This window comes from Gobius niger, assembly GCF_951799975.1.
Source record: "Gobius niger genome assembly, chromosome: 13".
Lineage (NCBI taxonomy): Eukaryota > Metazoa > Chordata > Actinopteri > Gobiiformes > Gobiidae > Gobius > Gobius niger.
In genome coordinates this window covers 1010639-1034187 of record NC_136864.1, presented here as the reverse complement: position 1 = coordinate 1034187, position 23549 = coordinate 1010639, and the positions used below count along the sequence as shown (strand labels likewise).

Here is a 23549-nt window from a genome sequence, read left to right as displayed (position 1 = left end):
ATAAAAAATGGACAAAAAAATGACAAAAATGTGACAAAAAAAATGACAAAAAATTGATAAAAATTTGACAAAAAAAATAACAAAAATGTGACAAAAATTTGACAAAAAAGTGACAAAAATGAGTTAAATACCCATCAAAAAAAAATGGAAAAAAAATCTGATGACGTGAGGAAAAAGATCCTCTCGGTTCAGGCGGGAGTTAAGAGGTTAATATGAAGATGAACGGGTCGGTTTTACATGTTTGGTTTTCACATTAATATCAGTGATACTTTGGGTTTCGTTCTTCAGAAAAACTAATAAAAATGGTTTAAAAACGTTCGGTGTCTGGATTCTTCAGGGGAACGAGGGCCGTGGTAACTTCTCCATCTTTCCTTTAACTTAGGGTTTCTCGATACTTATGTAACCCAGGAGAGAAAACGGGTCCTTTTCTCTCCTTTTTGTTGTGTTTGCGTTTATGCACTTTTATTTTGAAAAGAGGAAGTGCGATTCCCTCACTAAAACTTTATCTTCCTGTTTTCACGGTCACGTTGGGCGAACATGACCTTCTGATTTGTTAAAAATGGTGTTAGTCCCGCCTCCCGAGCTCCGGAACCAAATCACTCACTCGTTTCGGCCTTTCGCGCGCTGGGAAAGAGCGGGACAGGCTGTGGACGGTCCGAGCGAAACATTCTGGGTCGTCTGGTGAGTTTTATTGTTTAAAAAATGATGTAAACAAACAAGTACATTGTATTTTGGTTGATTTGGAATATTTTCTGTATTAAGTGGAAGGAGCACGAGCTGGAGAGTCTGTGTTCCTCACGATGCCTCATCTTGGTAAGTCCGTGCCCTGTGAGAGTGAGAAAAACATGCTAGCGCGATGCTAATATTAGCGCGATGCTAACGCTGATCGCGAGTGGCGTTTTTGTGTTTTAAAGCAATGTAAAAGCTATTTCTGGTAAACATATGGTTTCTCCCAAATTCTATTTTAGTTCATAACAAAACAGAGAAGCACTGTTGGTTATTTTTGGTCCAATGTAATGACTATTTTTAAGTTGATTGAACATTTTTCATGGTTTGTAATATGAAAGTGTGCCCTGTAATGCTAAACCCAGTAGCACAGAAAAGGTTTTACTGGTGTTGATTTTGATGGAGAATATCTGAGTTCATTAGTAATTCATTTCATGAGTTACAAAAGGTAAAACATCATTTAAAATCGATTATGTTAAGGCGAGACACTGCAGGTGAACAGGGGAAAAATAAATAAATGTAGAAATATCAATTTGAAACTTTTGCTGAACATCACAGATATAAATATGAGAAAAAAATGTGTTGCATTTTTTCTGTCATTTTATGTTTTCACATAAAAATAAGGCATTTTGAGCATTAAAACGGCCAGAATTGCCAATATTTTGGGCAACGAAATCAAAATAATGAGCCAGATTAAAATGTATGGTTTTATTTTATTGACATTTTAATAACAGATTTTTTCAGAAGGATTTTGGATATTTTGTTTAGTTTTTCAATAAACTAATCATCAGTGAAAAAATCTGTAAAAACTCAAATTCCGCCTGTTTTTTTTAGTTTCAAAGCTGAATAAATCAGGCTAGGAATTAGATATTAAAAAATCCCTCTGAAAAAACCTTCAAAATCTTGTTGTGTCTCAGCCTGTAAAGTGTGGAGTCTGTGGGAGCTTCTATAAGGGCTCAGGCTCTGCCCGAGTGCGGCTTCTCTCATTCAGAGAAAACCAGCCCTGAAGTTTTGTAGCGAGTGCGCATGCTCGGCCCGTTCTTCCACTTTTCCGCTCCAGCGTCTCGTAGGAGGAAAAACACCATATTTGGGTGAAAGCGTCATCACGGGGCCCCTTAGCAGGACACGTGGATGTCAACACATTTTTTTCTCATATTTATATCTGTGATGTTCAGCAAAAGCTTCAAATTGAAATCTCTACATTTATTTTTTTCCCCTGTTCACCTGCAGTGTCTCGCCTTTAGTTCCTGTTTTAATCCTATTGAACCTGGCAGCTGGTCTATACTTTGAATTTCTCTTTACCCACGTGAGTCAGGGTTTACACTTGTGCTCCATAAATATTAATGAATTAGGTTAAAATGTGTCTGAGGCTAATTTGACGACACAATAATGGACCGTTTTGGATTGAACTGTGTTAAAGCCGTAGAATCTGTAGAAACTGTCCCTTCTATTGTTCGGGCTGATGGACGTTCACTGGAGAATGAAACAGATGAACTGCTGAGCTCTTCAGGAGATGCTGAAAGACTGTTGTGGAGGAAGGAGGAGGAGGAGCTGACCAGTGCAGGACACCACGCTCTGAAACGGGGACAAACCCAGGAGGCGCTGCTGCTTCAGAGGATCAGAGGAGATGAAGGCAGACGGGTTTCCTCGACCTCCGTGAACATGAGGCTCAGGTCGACCACAGCGGCTCAGGACTAACACCTGAACTCTGTGTCGTTCGCTTGGACAAATAAAGCTCTGACTGACTTAAAGGAACAGGCCACCGTGTTTCCAGACTGAGACATGTTCTCACCTGAGATTAGACGAGTTGATCCGTACCCGTCTGGTCTCTGTGCCCGAGGAAGAGCTCGGTCGCTTCTATCTTCACACCCGTTTGGAGCCATAGGAATACACTGGGAGAGGCCAAATGCTAACAACGTCTTTGGTTGTTTTGCGTGACTGAGCGCACACACAGAGACCAGACAGGTGCACATCAACTCGTCTAAGCTCAGGTAAGAACAGATCTCAGTGTGGAAAAACGGCGGCCTGTTCCTTTAAAGGGAATATACGGAGTTTAAAAATGTTAAAATGAAGTATTTCCTCCCCACATGTTCCTCCATGTCCTCATGTGTAGCATGAACGAGCGTAATATAGAAGCTGCAGTTACACGTGTGACCTGAGGTGGCAGTAGTGAGTATAAAATGACCAACTTGCATCTTTTGTTTTTTTATTAGAAAACTTCAAATGAGAACATTCAGTTTAAATTGAAATGGGGCGTCGACAGACGTGCAACAGGTAAAAGTAGTAAAAGAGAAAGAAAAAATAAAATAAATAAATAAAAAGTAAAAAAAAAGTTAATCAAGAGTCCTGTCTTCAAAGAATATCGGGCGAGCTCGGGGTTGTCCATAACTTTCACTTCTTCTATTTAGCACAAGAGTTTCTTCATATGTCGTAGCAATGAAGGGAAAAAACAAGTTCTTTATAAAACACATTAAAAATTGGTTTACATTTAAAAAAAACAGTTTTTATGTATAAACGATGTCCCCAAAATGACTATGGTATTGGTGAACAAATCATGCACAGATTCTCTTAACTATAAATCCATACAGAATATTTTCACATTGAAAGGCTGGAGTTGGTACAAATTTAGAAAAGCAGTGAAGCAAGTCGTCCCAAAAGGCATTAGAGAAAAACATCCATAAAACATATGGTCTGTAGTTTCAACATGTTCAGTACAAAAAGAGCAGTTATTGTTCTCGAACCAAAATCGTTTACTTAGAAAATCAGCAGAGGGATATATTCTGTTAATGACTTTGAAATGATTCTCTTTTGCTTTGGGCGCAATAGGAAGAGTTTAGTTTCAAAGCTCTAGATGTTGCATTTTGCCCCTTTAGATAAAAAAGATTAGATTTAGAAAATGTTTGGTTCCAAAGTAAGACGGTGGTTCAGCCTTAACCCACTCTCTCCTATAGACATTTGTGACCTAACTTCTAATCAAAGCCACATGTGGCTCTCATTGTGGACCTCCAGGTGCTCCGGCTGCAGGGCCTCGGTCAGCTTGGTCCTGATGGAGGTCTCCACGGGGCGGCTGGGGTCAGGAGCCATGAGGGGCCCGGAGTGGAGCAGGCGGGTGCAGAGCGGGCGAGCGCAGAGGGGGCCCCGGGACAACATCACAACAGCCTCACTGAGACACAGACACATTACTATTATGGGACATGTTACTTTACAATTATAATATATTCTATATCAGCAGTTACAGCTTAACAAATGTAATATGTTTGTATTACATATTACTGAGCGGCTCGGTGGCACAGAGGTCAGCGCCTCCGCCTCAGAGCTAGAAGTTCCCGGGTTTGATTCCCACCAGGACGGGGCCTTTCTGTGGAGTTTGCATGTTCTGCGTCTGCGTAGGTTTCCTCCGGGTACTCCGGGTTCCCCTACCACTAAAAACATGTACAACAGGTGAATCCTCCAGCCAGGTGATTCTGACCATCAGCCTGGCTCCACATCATGGAGACGAGTCGCCCACTGCTCCTCACGGGCCTCAGTGCATTAAATGAAGAGGACAAATTCCCTACAGGGACAATAAAGTAACAAACAAAATATTACCGTTTCAAAAGTGCAGTCAGATATTTCCTTTTCCTTCACTTTCCCCCATTCTCTCGTGTTTTGTTTCTTTTGACGACATTAACTAAACACAACTGCAGATCTGATTCACCAGTGTCCGGCTTCATCTGTGCTGTATTTTACTCAAACATCAGTGCAAACCATTAAAATGCACTCCTGTCCGACTAAGAGCACAGACACTTGTACCTCCAGTTACTTCAACTGTAATGACTGATGTATTACAGTATTTTGTTTACGTTTTTGAAACTCATTACTTTAGTATCATCAGGGTTTTAAACTTAAACCGTTTTAAGACTGAATTTAGACTTTCATTATCCTTCATTAATCTTATGAGAAATTCTAATCAAACTGTGGAAACAATTTGTCAGGCTGTTTAAATGTTTTTGACCCAGAAATAAATTTATCTCTTTTATAACTTAAACCAGGGCACGTCTCACACAAGACACTTTTGGCTCGTTTGTGTCTAAAGTAACATCTCCAAAGGTCTGAACTTTCATTCATGATTCAAAACGAGGCTCTGACAGAAACCGAAATGTGTTTTGAGGGTTGACAACAGCTGAAAACATCTGGATCTTTCATAAGTAGCGATGTTTGATGGCTAATGCTAACGGCTATAGGGAAATACATTGAGCAAGGTAATGCTAACGGCTATAGGAAAATACATTGAGCTGGGTAATGCTAACGGCTATAGGGAAATACATTGAGCAGGCTAGTGCTAACGGCTATCGGGAAATACATTGAGCAGGGTAATGCTAACGGCTATGGGGAAATACATGGGAAATACATTGAGCAGGCTAATGCTAACGGCTATAGGGAAATACATTGAGCCGGCTAATGCTAACGGAGTATCTGACCGCACGGAGCCGTCCCCTGAGGACCTGTCCCGGGCTGGACTTCTCCGAACCCTCCGGGACCGCAGCCCGTCCCGCAGCCGAGGTCCGAGCACCATCTGCCCGCCACATCTGAGAAACAACAACCGAACACTCACCGGACAGTTTGGCAACAGCCCGAGCGTCCGCCATCTTGTAAAAATGTCAACAGGAAGTGACGCAGGAAAGACGCGCTGGAGGTCATCCCGCGAGTGCGCATGTGCTGGGGACATTATTTATCTCTAAAAACAGATTACTACATAAATAAATAAGTAAATACATATATATATATATAAGTAAGTACGAGTTTAGCCTCCTCATAATACAAAACCATTCGTGTTTACTTCAATATTTACTTCCGGTTTCGCGACTTTCCCGTTTGACGCTCGGAAAGAACGTATTTGTTTCACGTCTGCCCAGATACACGTGACGTTTTCGCTTTCCTGAATTCTGATTGGATGAAGCGACGTAAACTCCAAACCTAAACCGAAAGTAAAGTGGACCTTATATAAACCCGTCTGTCTCCCCGAGTCCGTGAGTTTATCCCCGGTCACTGACGGAGGAATCTCTCATTTCTCTGACACGTTTGCAGGATTTGGCGCCATGAAGATTTGTGCTGTTGTTTTCCTGCTGGGAGTCATGATAAACGGAACTGCATCAAGTCAGTATATTTACATTTGTTCTGCAACTTCTGTTCATTCTGTCGAGTTTACGTGAAGATTTAGTCCCGGCCGAATACTTTCTCTTTCTGTCGATCTGCGCTGTTTGTTGATTTGCTCTTTACAGACTGAGCTTTAACTACATTTCTCAAATATGTCTCACATTTGTAATAGTTACTTAGAAATAATCAAACGTTTCAGTCAGTTTGACAGATGTTTGTGTTGTGATCTCGTCCACATTATTACAGGTACGCAGATCGAAACAGACTCGCCGCCATTTTAACTTTGAGTCAAGTCTCTGAAGCGAAACAAAACATGTTACAAGGCAATCGAATAAAACTAATGTAAAAAGGTGGATCTGTTCATAGATCCTCCATATTTAACCCTTAAGTCCTGTGAACATTTTTGTTGACGTGGATTTTCTGCAGAAAATGTTCGTTTGTGTTTTTTTCTCTCGTGTCTTTATATCATAGATCTGCATTTTGCACCTTTTCCCGCCTCTTTCCTGTATTGCAGTGAGACTTAAAACCTGACGTTTTATGGCAGAAAAGTTCCAGGTTCTGCCAGGGCTTCGTTATATTCTCATGGGAAAATAATACTTTCATCTCATTCATCTGCGAACAACAGGAACAAGGTCCAAACGGAGAAAATACAATAAAAATGTCAAATCTGACTCATGTTCTTCAAAATGAAATGCTGATATTATAAACTTTTGTTTATAATGAAAGTCAATGGAGCCTTGAACATTTTGACATAAGGTTTTTGGGCATTTTTAAAAGTTTATGTAATGAAACAGGCACTTAAAGGAACAGGCCACCGTTTTTACATACTGAGATATGTTCTTACCTGAGCTTTGACGAGTTCTTTAGGACCTGTCTGATCTTCCCCCGTGCCTTCAGTCACGTAAACACAGCGCAGACGGCGTTAGCATTTAGCCTCTCCCTCTCTCCTCTATAGCTCCAAAACAGGTCAAGATAGAAGCTACCGAGCTCTTCCACGTTTTCCCTATTTCCCTATCGCAGTAATCTTCACTTTACTGCGCGGATTTCGAACTACTCCTGGTATTATTACGCCTTACAATATAGTCCCCCCTTTTATCCGCTTATAAAATCCACATTGTTTAATTGTGTGTAATTATACTTTGTAGTGGAACACTTCACGTAACCATATTTAAATAGTGAAAACGTGGAAGAGCTTGGTAGCTTCTATCTTGACCTGTTTTGGAGCTATAGAGGAGAGAGGGAGAGGCTAAATGCTAACGCCGTCTGCGCTGTGTTTACGTGACTGAAGATCAGACAGGTCCTAAAGAACTCGTCACAGCTCAGGTAAGAACATATCTCAGTGTGGAAAAACGCTGGCCTGTTCCTTTAACTTTTGTAAAAAAATAAAAATAAAATCATCATTTTGGAAGCCACAGGAAATGGACCTGGCTCCTTATTTAGCTGTAAAGTTGTTAAATTCCTGTCAAAAAAAGTACAAACAGACAGTGAGCCTTTGTAAGCCCCCAGTAGCTTCTGCTGAAACCCCGGGCCACCCGTCGAGACCCACCCCTGAAACAGAGACATTTCTGCTTCAAAACTAATAAGAAAAGCCTTTATTGATCTGGAGAAATTCACTTGTTACATCAGCTCTGAAGAAAAACACTTCAGGATAGACGGGAAATGTATGAATGAGTGTTAAGATTTCCAAACTGTAAATCACATGTTATTTAAAAAATATACATACATTTAAAGAACACACCGAGGCAAACTGATCCTATTGTTTCCTCTCAGCCGTGAACAGAATGAGGAACATCTGAGGAAGACACAAGGGTTATTGTTTATTAATCAATTACACCCGCTTTAACCAAGCACATTTTCTCCAGTTCAGCTTTACCCAAATCTAAAAGCTGGAGTTTTCAGCCTCTAGGCCAGAGTGACGCCTCATTTGAAAGCTAAGACCTACATAACTCTTCAAAGATTTTTCCTTGTGTTTATGGCACTGTTTTGTCGTATTTTTGCGGCAATTTTGTCACTTTTTTGTTGATTTTTTTGTCGCTATTTTGATGCTTTTTTCAAGAAGATTTTAGATTTGGGTAAAGTCGAACTGGAGGAAATGTGCTCGGTTCAGGCGGGAGTGAAGAGGTTACAAAAGACAATGTTTTTTTATGTAAATGTCATAATGAATCTGTTTTATTTCATATGTTTGTTGTTTTTCATTGCACAGTTTTTATTGATTCCTCTCGATTTAAAACGTGTGATTTTCTTCTTCTTTCAGTGATTCACACTTTGAGATATTTCCAGACGGCTTCATCTCAGATCTCAGGTTTCCCTCAGTTTGTGGCGGTCGGTTTAGTGAACGACCTGGTGATCAGTCATTACGACAGTAACACGAAGAGAGCGGTGCCTAAACAGGAGTGGATGAACAGAGTCACAGACGAGAATCCTGAGTACTGGGAGAGAGAGACTCAGGTCTATTTGAATGAAGAGCAGGTGGGAAAAGTCAGCATTGAAAATGTAAAGCAGCGTCTGAACGTGACCGGAGGTGAGTCTGAACTTTGACCTTTAACTGAATAAACCACGAGTCACTGTTTTTAGTTTGATTTACAGAAACACATGATGATGTAATAGTTCATAATAAATGTTAAAATGTGAATAAATAAAAGCTAGTTCATAATAAAAACATTTGTAGAAGCGTTTAAGAAGTGCAGCAGGACGGCCTAGGGGTTTGGCCACGGCACACATGCAGCTCTGTGCTCAGATGTTTTGCTGAATGTCTCTCCTCACTCTTCACACTGTGATTGTTCTGTGAAATAAAACTTAAACTGATGATAATGATTCACATGAAGCTCGTGTTTCTCTTTGACAAACTCTGACTCGAGTCTCTGTTCAGGTTCACATTTAGATCAGAGGATGATTGGCTGTGACTGGGACGATGAGACCGGTGAGATCAGAGGATATTATCTGGTTGCGTTTGACGGTGAAGACTTCATCGCGTTGGACTGGGCCACACAGACCTGGGTCGCTCCCAAACAACAGGCCTTTCCCACAAAACTGAGATGGGAGAAGAATAGAGAAGCTGCTCGATTCAAAGACTACTTTGACCACCGCTGTGCTGAGTATCTGAAGAAATATGTGCGATACGGAGAGACGACTCTGAAGAGGACAGGTAAACACCTCTACACTTAAACCTCATCAGAGAGAGGATTATCAGAACTCACTTCTGAAGGAAACGCCTCATAAACGTCAGCGTTTAAATAAAAACATGGAGTTAACGAAAGTGAAAAAGACGAACCTCAGTGAGAAGCAAAAGTCACTGCTTCATTTGACCGAAAAGTTTCCTTCACCTCTTACCACCCGCCTTAACAGATGCATCTGCTCCAGTTCAGCTTTACTCAAATCTAAAAGCTTACAGCCTATAGGCCAGTGTAGCACCTCAGTTGAAAGCTAAGTGTCTCTTATGTTATTGGGTCATGTTGCCTCTTTTGTTGCTTTTGTATTTCCACATTTTTGTAAAATTTTTGTCACATTTTTAAAACTTTTTAGCTGAATTTTTACCACTGTTTTTTTTTTAGTTTTCGTCACATTTTTGTTGCTCTTTTGACACTTATTTTCAAGAAGCTTTTAGGGTAAAAACTGGATTCAGGTGGGGGTTAAGAGGTTAAATATAAAGCACTGAATAATTGTGTCAAAACAAGACAAGGATGAAATGAAAGTAAATGAGCAAAATCCAGACTAAAGCTGAACGTTTGCTCATGTTCAGTTCCCATGTGTTTTTGTTTGAAGCTGTGTTTGTAATAAATGAGTGAATCTCCGTCAGATCAAAGACCTCAGTGATCCTGGTCTGAGATCTGGCTCCGCTCTGAGAGAACCCTCCTGTCCCACAGAGCTCCCGAAAGTGTGGTTCCTGCAGAAGTCGTCCTCGTCCCCGGTCACCTGCTTCGCCTCAGGCTTCTACCCCGACCGGGCCGTGCTGTCCTGGGCTAAAGACGGGGAGATGCTGGAGGGGGAGTGGGGGGAGATCCTGCCCAACCACGACGGGACCTTCCAGAGCAGCGTGTCCCTGGACCTGTCCTCCGTCCCCCCCGGAGACTGGGGACGGTACAGCTGTGTGTTCCAGCTGTCCGGAGTCAAAGACGACCTCGTCACCAAGCTGGACCCCGGGCTGATCCGCACCAACGGTGAGACCGGACTGAGACCGAGGGCAGTTTGAGTTCAGAGGTGATATAATGTCCGTCCGCTGCAGTCATGAGGATCACAGCAGCTAATCCTGTAGTTTATGGCTCTACAAACATAACCTGAAACTGATGGTCCGTGTGCAGCGTCCGGATCCTCTGACGCTCCTCCAGTGTCTCGGTTTTTCCCCATTAGACGAGTTTGTAGCTGATTTGACACTTAAATTCACCAGGTCAGCAGATCCTCCTCTGTTTGTGACTCCCTGGGCTTGACCTGACAGGCACAGCAGCATCGCGGTCCATTAAAACACACCTTTAACTTCATCCATCTCCTATAAATGCACTGATTCATGATTGTTTTCTTTAACAGAGAAGAAATACACTCCGTACATCGTGGCCGCGGCGTGTGTTCTCGGCGCCGTCGTCTGTGCTGTGATTGGATACTTTGTGTATCGCAGATTCAAAGGTAAAATGAAAGTCAAAATGAGCCTGATGTTTTAATGAGACACAAACTGACGAATGTTTCTCTGCTTCGTTTCAGCCAAACAGCTCAGTCCTCGTAAGTAACGCTTCACCTGTTACTGTAACCACACAGTCATGTTTCTGTCTGACGCTCCTGTTACTGTAACCACACAGTCATGTTCCTGTCTGACCCTCCTGTTACTGTAACCACACAGTCATGTTTCTGTGTCTGACGCTCCTGTTACTGTAACCACACAGTTATGTTTCTGTGTCTGACGCTCCTGTTACTGTAACCACACAGTCATGTTTCTGTGCTCCTGTTACTGTAACCACACAGTCATGTTTCTGTGCTCCTGTTACTGTAACCACACAGTCATGTTCCTGTGTGTGACACTCCTGTTACAGCAGTGTTAATTTTGACAACATATTTTATTTTAGTTTTAGTCTTTTGTAGGGGTGTAACGGTCGCTAAAATTGTATTCGGTTTGGTTCACGGTTTTGGAGGGCTCGGTTCGGTTAATTTTCGGTACAAATAAATAAGAACTAACAAATTTTTTTTTGAAAAGCTGCCAATACACAATAGAATTCTTGCATAAAATAAGTAAAAGCGACCCCCTGTGTGAGGACCACTAACCACTAAACCACTGTGAGACTGGGATTTAGGACGACTACTAGTCTATTTCCCTTTTTAAAATAGTAAATGGCAAATGGTCCCATTCTCTCACCTCTGGTCCCTGACCCACAGATTGGGAACCGCTGATTTAAAACTAACTGAAACCTGCTCCTGACGGTTGTCTCTGTCTTACCGCTGAGAATTAGCCTGTGAGTCGCCCAATCCGTTTTAGACTGTGCACATTCAGAGAACCAGAGTTACTGTAAGTAACTGCGCTCATGAGAACCATGTGGATTCAACTAAAAAAAAGGGCACGGACACGGCTTTACTCTCGTCTACTCGCCAAACTACTGTCCGGATACTCTAGACTCACCAGACACAATAAGAAGAGAGTTTAAATGAGAGTGAGGCCCAGAGTCTGCGCAGAGAAAACATGAGAGCTGCGCCCGGGACACGGGTGACATGATGCAGCCGCGGAGGAGCCGCGCATGAGGCGAAGCACCGGGAGACAGACGCCGAGCGGGACACGAGCGGAGAAGCACTCGCGCTTTGGAAGAGACCGGGGGAAGGCGGTCGGTCTCTCCTGCTCATTCACTTCAGACTACTCCGTGTTGGTGTTATATGTGGCGAGGTAGGCGGAGAGTGAGTGCGCGCTGGAAGAGCCTGTCCCCGTAACAACAACGCGTTGGTTAATCAGTGAAGCAACACTACGCACCTTGCGTAGTTTGCGTATAGGAAGAACCGGCTCTGAGCGCTGGTGTAACTTTTTGGCTGAAGCGCAGACGTGATGGGATATTGTAGCGGTTCAAGACTTTTAATCAAATACTTAAAGCCAGCGCCTTCAACGCCTTCAGCTACTCATGCAGCTTCAATAGCGTCCGTGCGGAAACTCGTGTAGGAACTTTGTTCCGCGGCACTTAATATGACGCTAATAATAAATTTACATTATTTAATGAAAATAATACACCGAAACGGTACGCAAGTGGACCGAACCGAACAGGCCGAACCGAAGCGGTTCAATACATCCCCGTGAACCGTTACACCCCTAGTCTTTTGACTAAAATGTAGTTTAATGAATTTTTTTTTTTTCAATTTTAGTCTAGTTTTAGTCGACTAAAATATCTGGACATTTTAGTCACAGTTTTAGTCTCATGAGAAACTTTTCATTTAGTTTGAGTCCAATTTTAGTCACAAAAATATCACTTTGACTAAAATTAAGACTAAATATTTTAGTCGACGAAATTAACACTTTGTTTCTGTAACCACACAGTCATGTTTATGTTTGTGTTTTTACAGAGTCGAGTGAACCTGAGGTGATGCAGGAGTTGAACCCTCGACCCGCAGAGACTCAGTGAGACCCTTTAACTCACTACATTCACCTCCACAGGCCAGCGTTTTTCCATCCTGAGATCTGTTCTTACCTGAGCTTAGACGAGTTGATGTGTGCCTGTCTGGTCTTTACACGTGCGCTCAGTCAAAGATGTTGTTCGCCTTTAGCCTCTCCTCCGCTATGGGGCCAAACGGGGGTGAAGTTAGAAGTGACTTTTACAGTTATGTCAACAGAGTCTCAGTCAGTGTTTGAGCTGCTCAAGACGTTAGCATGCTACCGTTTAGCGACTGTCGATCAACTGTCAGTGGCTTCAACACGATAAACACATTCATGAACACTGAGGAAATACTACAGTAACAGCTCTGACCTCTGACCTCTGTCACATGTTGTATCCAAGGCTACATGTTTGTGGTTCAGGGCTTTCTCTTGGTCAGAGCTGTTTTAGCTAAATGCTAATGTAGCCTGTAAGTTGTTCTAGTAACTGTATGAGCACCAAATAATCTGAAATGGCCGTTCACAGAGATCACTGATCATAGTGCACAGAACGTTCAATACAATATTTACAATCTCCAACGATGGCATCAGTGCAGCACAGGTTTAAAAGTTCATACGGCCCCACGGCTTCCACGTTGGGGGGGTTGTTTGGGTGAATTCAGTTCAGTTCATTCGGTTGGTTTGGATCCAGGCCTAACGCTTCAACAGGCTCTAGTTCGGGCTCTAAGCTCGCCATCCAACCTGGCCTGTGTAAAAGGACCAATTAAGTTTCTAGTGCACACAAATAAATACATTCAAATACTAAATGCTGAATATTAAGTATCAAAATAGCAAAGCATTTCCTTATTGTACAATAAATTGATTCAATGCATAAATCTGATTAGAATAGATAAATAATAATCTAATAATCTAAAATGTAAACACTGCATCCATAAATAAGGTGCGTAGCAGACACAGTGGTCGACTGGACGCATCGTAAAGTGCCTTGGATGCACAGCATTGACACACAAAACATTAACCAGATGCTAAAGTAGCAGCATTACACTCACGGTAAAACAATCAGAACCAATGGGACAATGGGTTACAGTGATACCATTTCACTTAGTTAGCTACAGTATGTAAGGATTAAACACCTCGGAGCCGCATTAGACGGTTCTAACGCCCGACACAGTATTGTTCCTCCTGCATTATAACGTCTAACGCGGCTCCTCGTTGTTTAATCCGCTTATACCAGGGTCCCACAAACCTAACATTTATAATAAATGTGTTTTTCATTGACTAAAGTCACTAAATCTGCCAGACTACGGGACTATTTTGTGTGGGTTATTAGCCGGTCACTGAAGGCTGGTCTCAGAGCGAGTCATTCTCCGCAGCTATTACGAGGATCTCAGTCAGGCTCAACGACACAACATCAGCACAGAATCACAACACAACAGGACTAACCCGGAAACACTTTTCCCTGGAAGGAAACACCGATATGCGGCACTCGTGGGCAGGAGTTATTTACCTTTTACAAGGTTTAACCTGAAGCTAAAGCTAGCTAGCTCAACCAGCTCAACTGTTTATGGAAACAGCTGCGGTGGAGTCGCTCACACCTGGGCCCCCCCAACTCAAACTTTTATGTTTGACTTTACTAATCCAGACAAAGATGCTTCAATGCAGGATCATTTTATGTACGCCTGAAAATGATGAATAGCCTTAACCGTTTCCAATAGAAATGTAAAGCTCATATGTTATTAACAGTAGCTAACCTAGCTGCTCACTCTCCTCTACAAACATTTAGCAAACACTAAATCCATCTCATACGTTCCTGTCAGTCACTAATTACGCCTTTATCTGGTTCAGCTGTGTCAGGCGTTGCTATGGCGACGCCACAGCGGAGTGACATCCCAGTGATTTAACTACCGGACTACGTGTGCGGTTATACCAAAATAATGCACCAGCCAATCAGAGTCCAGTATTCACCCAGACCATGGTATAAAGTCGGAGAAACGGGTATATACGTAAATGCTAAGCGCTCCATTGAAACAAATGCAGCGGCTAGGCTACGAAAGCTACACAAACGCGACTTACCGAGTCCGCAGTTTAAATCACCCACAAACACTCCGGCGCGACGACCCACGGCTCCGGTCGTCGCTCCTACAGTTCAACACATTTACATTTCAGAGCAGAAGACTGGTTTATGATTAAAGCGTAAAACGATGCACAAACCTGCAGCAACCTCACACAGCGTCTCCCTCTCGCTCTGACCGGTAGCTACCCACTACCGGGTGTTATGCTAGTCTGATAGCCGCGCTAGATCACGTGACCGTGTGACGTAATGACGCGCACGTAACGTAAACGCACGGACAGCTCGGAAGACGCCAATAGAAAGGATGTTCAATAGGGTTTTATCACCCGGGTTACACTAACCGGTAGCATGCTAGCTTCTTGAGCAGCTTAAACACTGTCTTACTGGTTTCTTCACATAAACGTCTCTGGGGCCGTGTTTCTACTTTTATCTCCTTCAGCAATGATTACGAGAGATACTGTTGTACATGTTGTAGTACTGCATAATTCTACTTTAGTATTCAAAATGGCCGCCATAATATATAACATATATTAATAACTGTGAGTGTAAATGTCCACTGTCAGATCTGGTCTAACTGTGTTTCTGTGTCTCGTTCACAGATGAGTCGTTTGGCCAAAGCTTCTTCTTCTTCTTCTTCTTCTTCTTCCATTAAATCCGCGCCGTTGACTTTGACCAGAGCAGACGTTTGGAGTCCGGCTCTGAAAGTCGTTTGTGATGTTTTTGTTGCTTTATTATTTTATTGCACTTTTGTTCTATTGCACTGTTAACGTCACTTCCTGCTTTGTGGAAATACTTTTGTTTGGTTTTGTTAAATCTGTACCAGTAAGAAGCTCATGTATTGTTTTTATGCTGGGAGTTTTGGAACATACAATGCGATGCACAGGCTCGGTGGCACAGCGGTTAGTGCCTTCACAAGTTAGAAGGTCCCGGGTTCGATTCCCACCTGGACGGGGTGTTTCTGTGGAGTTTTGCAGAGGAAGAATCTTGTACATTTAAACATAATGACAGATAAAGCGGCGCAACCTCTTTCACCCCTTAACTCCCACCTGAACCGAGCACATTTTCTCCAGTTTGGCTTTACCCCAATCCAAAAGCTTCTGGAAAAAAGGGGAGAAAATAGCAAAACTGAGACGAAAACAATGATGGAAATGTGGCAAAAAGTGAGAAAACCCTGACAAAAGTGATGAAAAATGGATGAAAAAGGGATGAAAAGAAATTGAAAAAAAATGACAAAAATATGACAAAATGTGACAAAGAAAATTACAAAAATGTGGTAAAAATTTGACCGAAAAAAGGCCAAAATGTCACAAAAATGTCACAAGAAATTGACAACAATTTGACAAAAAAATGACAAAAAAATGACAAAAAATTACAAAAATATGACACTAAAATTACAAAAAGTGCCAAAAAAAGACAAAAATGTAATAAAAAATTGACGAAAAAATGACAAAATTGTGATAAAAATGTGATAAAAAAAATGACAAAAAAGTGATGAAAAATGGATGAAAAAGTGGCAAAAATGTCACAAGAAATGAACAAAAATTGACGAAAAAATGACACAAATGTGACACAAAATTTACAAAAATATCAGAAAAATGTCACAAGAAATTGACAAAAAATGGACAGAAAAATGATAAAAAATGACAAAAATTTGATAAAAAATGGACAAAAAAATGACAAAAATGTGACAAAAAAAATGACAAAAAATTGATAAAAATTTGACAAAAAAATAACAAAAATGTGACAAAAAAGTGACAAAAAAGTGACAAAAATGAGTTGAATACCCAACAAAAAAATGATCGGGTCGATCTGGTTTTACATGTTTGATTTTCACATTAATATCAGTGATACTTTGGGTTTTGTTCTTCAGAAAAACGAATAAAAATGGTTTAAAAACGTTCGGTGTCTGGATTCTTCAGGGGAACGAGGGCCGTGGTAACTTCTCCATCTTTCCTTTACCTCAGTGTTTCTTGATACTTATGCTCCGTATATTAATGCTGCTGCTTCAGAGGATCAGAGGAGATGAAGGCCGTCAGGTTTCCTCGACCTCCATAAACATGAGGCTCAGGTCGACCACAGCGGCTCAGGACTAACACCTGAACTCTATGTCGTTCGCTTGGACAAATAAAACTCTAACTTTCTTACTTATTTTAACACTAACATGACTCAATGCCGTCTGTATCAATCATAGACATATTACACTAACCCCTTAACTCCCACCTGAACCGAGCACATTTTCTCTAGTTTGGCTTTACCCTAATCCAAAAGCTTCTGGAAGAGGAGACTGAGGTCCTTCAGAGGAGACTGAGGTCCTTCAGAGGAGACTGAGGTCCTTCAGAGGAGACTGAGGTCCTTCTGAAGAGACTGAGGTCCTTCAGAGGAGACTGAGGTCCTTCTGAAGAGACTGAGGACCTGAGGAGATTGAGGTCCTTCTGAAGAGACTGAGGACCTGAGGAGACTGAGGACCTGAGGAGATTGAGGTCCTTCTGAAGAGACTGAGGTCCTTCTGGGGAGACTGAGGACCTGAGGAGACTGAGGTCCTTCTGAAGAGACTGAGGGCCTGAGGAGACTGAGGGCCTCTTTTTATGACTGTGGCCTCTGCTCTCCACAGCACAGAGCGGGACAAGAACAGGAGGGCCAGCTCCGTCCTGTGCTGCCCCCTGGGGGACAGGAGGGCATTAGCCAAGCTCACCCCCATCATGGACAACACCTCCCCCCACTGCACGGGACGGTAGAGGAGCTGAGCAGCTCTTTCAGTGGGAGATCCTTCATCCCCACTGCTGTCAGACCTTCCTTCTGTGGATTTCTCATCACTTTTGAGTCGTGTTTTTGTCCCTCTCTTGTTGCTTTTTTGTTGTTCTTCTGCTGTTTTTTCACCCTCGTTTTCATCTCTTGACGCTTTGTTGAAGAAGCTTTTAGATTTGGGTAAAGTCGGAGTAAATGCGCCGGGTCCAGACGTGGAGGTTAAAATGAGACACATGTAACAAATAAATAAAAGCCGAGTCGTCCCATTTTCACACATATTTAATGTCACGTTTCATGTCTAGGCTGTTCTACAGATACACAGGTGCAGATTCATTCATATCCACAGACGACAAACGAAAAAAAAAACATCACCTAAAAGACGCCGCCCGCCCACGCCGTGACACGCGCGGCGCCGAGAGAACCCTGCTTTTTTTTTTACAAAACACGTCATTTATATGCTTTTACACATGTTCCACGCACATCTACTACGACTACGCTAACTACGACACGGCACGGATGGAAGCGTGGGACGCCCCGGGACCACTTATTGCTTTGGCCGCTTTTGTGCGCCGCCGGACAGCGACGGGGCGGCGCCGGCGAGCGTCTCCGGCTGCAGGTGCGCGCGGTCACGCCTCCTCGTATGTGCTTCTAAAATCCCGACACGTCAATCACTGAACACACGGGGGGGAAAAACGGAAACGAAGCACGATACGGAGCTTTAAAGTCGGGCTGTTTCCGAGCTCGCCGGACGTCCGAGTCCGTTCGACGGAGGGGGAGGAGTTCGGCTTTATGGCTTTTTAACGTGACAATCGTTTGGATTACAGTGTTTTACAGCATGTTTCACTTTTTCAATACCAGCGCTTTAAAGATACTTGGTCTCCGACACCGATGCTGCAACATGGAGAAACCAAAACCAGGAAACAGAAGAAGAATGATGTGTGGAAGATCACCCACTTAACCTCTTGACTCCCGCCTGAACTGAGGGCATTTTCTCCAGTTCAGCTTTACCCAAATCCTGTAGGCCAGTGTAACGCCTCATTTGAAAGCTAAGACTTACAAAACTAAGTTGATCTTTTTCCTCACGTCATCAGATTTTTTTTTCATCACTGTTTTTGTTGGGCAGTCATCTCATTTTTGTCAAATTTTCGTGACTCTTTTGTCATTTTTTTGTCAAATTCTCATCACTTTTTCGTCATTTTTTTCTCAAATTTTCTCAATTTTTTCTCAAATTTTCTCAAATTTTTCTCACTTTTTTGTCAATTTTTTGCCATTTTTTTGTAAATTTTTCGTCAATTTTTTCTCACTTTTTTCACATTTTCATCCTTGTTTTCGTCTCAGTTTTGTCGCTATTTTCACACCTTTTTTCCAGAAGCTTTTGGATTGGGGTAAAGCTGGAGAAAATGTGCTCGGTTGAGGTGGGCGTTAAGAGGTTAAAAGGTTTATTTAATCCTTAGATCAACTATAATCCTTAAGAAAATACTGGTGTTGAATATATTCCCAACTGCAAAGTGTTCAAAAACGCCGTGTCCTGACGTAATGAACCAGGACTAAACCTGGACTAAACCTGGACTTAACCTGGACTAAACCTGGACTAAACCTGGACTTAACCTGGACTAAACCTGGACTTAACCTGGACTAAACCCGGACTAAACCTGGACTAAACCTGGACTTAACCTGGACTAAACCTGGACTAAACCTGGACTAAACCCGGACTAAACCCGGACTAAACCTGGCCTAAGCGGGGTCAGTGTGTTGAAAAGAGCAAAGAGGAGAAACACTGTATATAGAGCCTGTATTATGCGCACAATAGCCTATAGCATTGGTTCGCCAAGTGTGATCCAGAGCCCCCTGGAGGTCCTCAGAGGCACTACAGGGGCCCCAAAGCATGTCTACAAAACATGTACATTTATCTGCTAAATGGACCACTTGTTTTTAGCCTAAAGGCATAATGCTTGATGCCGTTTATATAAATGTGAATCACTGGTAAAGGCTGGTCTATGGACGATACGCATTCTTCTATTTACGAGCTAAAATATATTTTAGAGTAAAAAGATTTAACCCCTTAACTCCCGCCTGAACCGAGCACATTTTCTCCAGTTTGGTTTCACCCCAGTCCAAAAGCTTCTGGAAAAAAGGGGAGAAAATAGCAAAACTGAGACGAAAACAATGATGGAAATATGACGAAAAAGTGACGAAAAATTTATGAAAAAGTGGGAAAAATGTCACAAGAAATTGACAAAAAATTGACAAAAAAATGACAAAAATGTGACAAAAAAATGGACGAAAAAAATGACAAAAATGTGACAAAAAATAGCAAAAAATAACCAAAAAATGACAAAAAAGTTACAAAAATGAGTGAGGAGACAGATCCTCTCGGTTCAGGCGGGAGTTAAGAGGTTAATAAATTCATGAAAGTCCTCACAGAACCGCGATTAACCCTGTATGTTCCGGACCGTTGCCAGATTGGCCCTCAGTGTGACCTGTGACCCCGGCTCTCGATCGTCCCTTCATGTCGTGTGATTGATCCAAATCCAAATAATTCAAAACAAACGCGGAAACTTCACCACCGCGGTTCGAACGGACTCGGACGGCGGCCTCTCCAAACGCTCGGTCATCGTGTCACTTTAAACTCTGGGTTTATTCACCGGCCAAAAGTGCGAGATCGATATGGCTCGTCCTGCGCAGGAAACGGAGGCTCGTACCGAAACGACTTCATGGAGACGTATTTACAGGACCGTCGCCGTGACGTGAACCGTCCTGGAGGCTGCAGCGCGTTCCATTTCTAACGGCGGTTGTTTTTTTTGGCATTTCTCACGGCGTTTCGCTGCTATGGCACATTTACAGGTGTTGCGTTGAAGGTCCGATGGGAAAGAAGCGCGACGTCCCTCCCGCAGCTGCTCGCCGTTCGTATGGCTGCTGTCCTACTGCGGCAGTGAGGGCGGGGGATGCACCGATCCGGCTCTTTGCTTTCAGATACCGATACCAAGGGTTTGAGGGTCTACCGATACTGACCGATACCGACCGATATCGACCGATATCAACCGATACCGACTGACACCGACTGACACCGACTGAGACCGACCGATACAGACCGATTCCGACCGATACCAACCAATACTGAGCTTTCAGATACCGATACCAGGGGTTTGAGGGTCTACCGATACCGACCGATACCGACCGATACCAACCGATATCGACCGATACAGACCGATACCGACTGATACCAACCGATATCAACCGATACCAACCAATACTGAGCCTTCAGATACCAATACCAGGGGTTTGAGGGTCGACCGATACCAACCGATACCGACCAATACCGACTGACACCGATTGACACCGACCGATATCGGCCGATACCGACTGACACCGATTGACACCGACCGATATCGGCCGATACCGACCGATACGAACCGATACCCAACGATACCGACTGATACCAACCGATACCCACCGATACGACTGATACCGACTGATACCAACCGATACCCACTGATACCAACCGATACCGACTGATACCAACCGATACCCACTGATACCAACCGATACCGACTGATACCAACTGATATCATCTGATAACCACCGATACCAACCGATACCGACTGATACCAACCGATACCGACCGATATCGATCGATACCCACCGATACCGACCAATGTCGATCGATACCAACCGATACTGAACAATGCTGAGCTTTCAGATACCGATACCAGGGGTTTGAGTGTCTACCGCTACCGACCAATACCGACCGATACTGACCGATACGGACTGATACCGGCCGATACCAACCGATACCGACCAATACTGAGCTTTAAGATACCCATACCAGGGGTTTGAGGGTCTACCGATACGGACCGATACTGACCGATTAATTATCGTCGTTTTTGTTGCGTGTTCTGTCACACTTTTGTTGCTTTTTTGTCACATTGACAAAAACGTGACAATCAAAACGAGGAAGAAGCTTAGATATGTGCTCAGCTCGGTTTAAATGAGGATCACTGGACTTTTCTTCATGAAATATCTTTGGCTAAATGAGAAGCTACGGTCACATTAATTATGCTAATGCTGCTTCATGTGGAGCTCGTTTTCCTGAGATGTGACGTCATTGGTCGGTTTGTGTCATGTGCTTTTTATGAGTGAAAGTAGGGACTGTGACGTCATCTTTTATCACTGATTAGCGCTGAGCTCAGCTAATCGTTTAAATGTGTTGTTAGCATCTCAAAAGCTAAACGGTTTGTAACTTTTAAAATATATCATGTTAATTAACTGATTGCTAGCACTGATTTCACACAGTTTTGTGTCATGTTTTGTGTCGTGTTATGTCACACAAAAAAGTAGCAGTGTTTAACTAAAGTGTTTCCCCAGAGAACGCGGCTTTTATCTGCTCGTTACAAATTGTATAGATCAGTTATTATTTAACAGCTTTTCATAAACTAAATCGTCCTTCAGGCTAAAAATATTTTATTCCTTTAGGTGAACCAGTTGTAGTTTCGGTCCCAGCCTTGATTCGCTGCCGCTAGCGTTAGCATACTGCCGCTAGCGACGCTATTTCGCGTGGCGATCAAAAACGCGTTCTCTGACGTTAAAACAAACGTAGCGGTTGAATTCCCCAGGTCCTGAGCTTTAAAATGAGGTACAGCATGACCATATTCACTGAGAGGAAGTCAGTGAAAGTTGTGTTTGAAACGGCGAGGTTTCGGTTCAGTATCGGATATTTGGAATCGAAGCCCAGAACCATCTTTTCTCCGACATCTGGCAGCGGTATCGGATCGGTGCATCCCCGGTGAGGACGACATCAGAAACATATCAAACACTAACTGCGTGTGTTGACGTCAAAAACCGCAGACTTTTGGCAGTGGTTTCCCCCGGACGGTAAATACAAAACTGTCTCACAACAAACACATGAATGAACAGAGAGATCGCACGGCAACGGCTGGAAAAGCAGACGCACACGGGTTTCCATGCACCACCCAAATGCACTGCAATGAATAATGCGGAAATAAGTCACACTTTCCAGAAACAAAACCTGCCCCGATTTGAGAAATACTGTCAGAGAAACCGGAATGTGAGGCGAGTTTTTACAGAAACACGTGAACTGAGACATTTTTAATAAACTTCAACATCAAACAGTCTTCCTAAGATTATGGAGCTGCAATTACACCATGTCGCCACTAATACTCTGTGGCGCCGTTTATAGATACAGACGGCATCTCGTCATAGAAAAGGGCGTGGCCTCGCCGAGGGGGGAAATAGAATCTTTTGGGAAACACAATTTTTCCCTCTTTTTAGCCATTTTCTGGTGGAATATCAACTTATTTATCACATAAATAAAGTCAAGTGTAAATCAGGCCCATGTGGATATTTTCTCACAGCAGATTGTTCAGTAGGATTGAAAAAAACGGCAGTTGTAGCTGTAACCGTTAGCATTAGCCCGATGCTAACATGTAGCATCATGTTAGCATTCTCCGTTATTTATGTATTTATGGGCTGTTGAACCACTTTGCTCCTCCCCATGTCTTTGTATCTTTATTTAGGAGAAAACTATATTATAATTCAGCGTTTGTTACAGTCGTTTTTGAATAATTAGAGAAAGTTTGGATTTTTTCAAAATTGGGGAAAACAATTTATTTTTTTGTTGCTTTTTTTGCATTTTTTTTATTTTTGTTGCATGTTCGTTCCATTGTTGCTGTTGCTTTTCCTCTAGCTTTTGTCACCGATTTGACTTTTTTTTTGCTCAAGAAGCTTTTAGATTTAGGGAAAGCTGAACTGGAGAAAATGTGCTCTGTTCAGGTGGGGCTTAAGGGGTTAAGATAAGATTTCATTTTCACAGGACGGCCACCAGAGGGCCCCCTACTGACATCCTTGCTTGGCCCCCCTTGCTACGCCCCTGTCTACACTGCAAAAAATTACTAGATTAGTCTCAATTTGAGCATAATAATCCTATTTTTTGTTATTTTGCCTAGCTAAGATTTAGTTGGGCATTTGACCTGGATTATTTCACTTGTTCTGAGATGTTTCTGACTCGTTTCGATACATTTCGCCGTTTTTTCAAGTACGTTTCTTTGCCAATGGGGTAAGAAAACTGGTCTTGTCCCATTGGCAGCTTTACTTTCTTATTTCAAGCGATCTTTACCACAGAACTGGTCTGAAATGTCCTCAAACAAGCAAAATAATCTTGGTCAGATCAGGAAAAAGTGTCTAAATGAGTGAAAACCAACAAAAACAAGATACATTTCCTCAATTCAAGTCATTTAAGCCAATGCTTGATATTTACTTTTCGTAGTGTGTAGCAAAACTTTCAAATTGATGTATTGAAATTCA

The 23549-nt window shown here is 42.6% G+C and overlaps 1 protein-coding gene and 1 long non-coding RNA gene across 5 annotated transcripts; one reads left to right on the top strand and one right to left on the bottom strand.

Annotated features, from left to right (window-relative positions):
* The first annotated feature begins 5738 nt into the window (after positions 1 to 5738).
* LOC306972332 (class I histocompatibility antigen, F10 alpha chain-like) lies at positions 5739 to 15105 on the top strand. Its single transcript, XM_079568915.1, has 8 exons — positions 5739 to 5862; positions 8117 to 8383; positions 8732 to 9007; positions 9726 to 10019; positions 10384 to 10479; positions 10555 to 10572; positions 12385 to 12439; positions 15083 to 15105. The coding sequence occupies exons 1-8, from the start codon at positions 5805 to 5807 to the stop codon at positions 15084 to 15086; spliced, it is 1068 nt and encodes a 355-aa protein (XP_079425041.1). The 5' UTR covers positions 5739 to 5804; the 3' UTR covers positions 15087 to 15105.
* Positions 15106 to 19949: 4844 nt separating this feature from the next.
* On the bottom strand, positions 19950 to 20911 carry LOC306972697. Of its 4 annotated transcripts, none has more exons than XR_013793527.1 (2): positions 20868 to 20911; positions 19950 to 20226 (listed from the first exon to the last, which is right to left on the bottom strand). It is a non-coding gene; the product is annotated as an uncharacterized lncRNA (long non-coding RNA). The 4 variants fall into 4 exon arrangements; XR_013793528.1 differs by having other exon boundaries at positions 20838 to 20910; XR_013793529.1 differs by lacking the exon at positions 20868 to 20911 and adding an exon at positions 20443 to 20475.
* Positions 20912 to 23549: the final 2638 nt, after the last annotated feature.

Excerpts from the sequence above, each read along its gene's own strand:
- LOC306972332 (XM_079568915.1), top strand. The coding sequence starts at position 5,805 with ATGAAGATTTGTGCTGTTGTTTTCCTGCTGGGAGTCATGATAAACGGA. Across the intron at positions 8,384-8,731 it reads GCGTCTGAACGTGACCGGAG|GTTCACATTTAGATCAGAGG; the intron begins GTGAGTCTGAAC and ends GTCTCTGTTCAG. Across the intron at positions 9,008-9,725 it reads GACGACTCTGAAGAGGACAG|AGCTCCCGAAAGTGTGGTTC; the intron begins GTAAACACCTCT and ends CCTGTCCCACAG.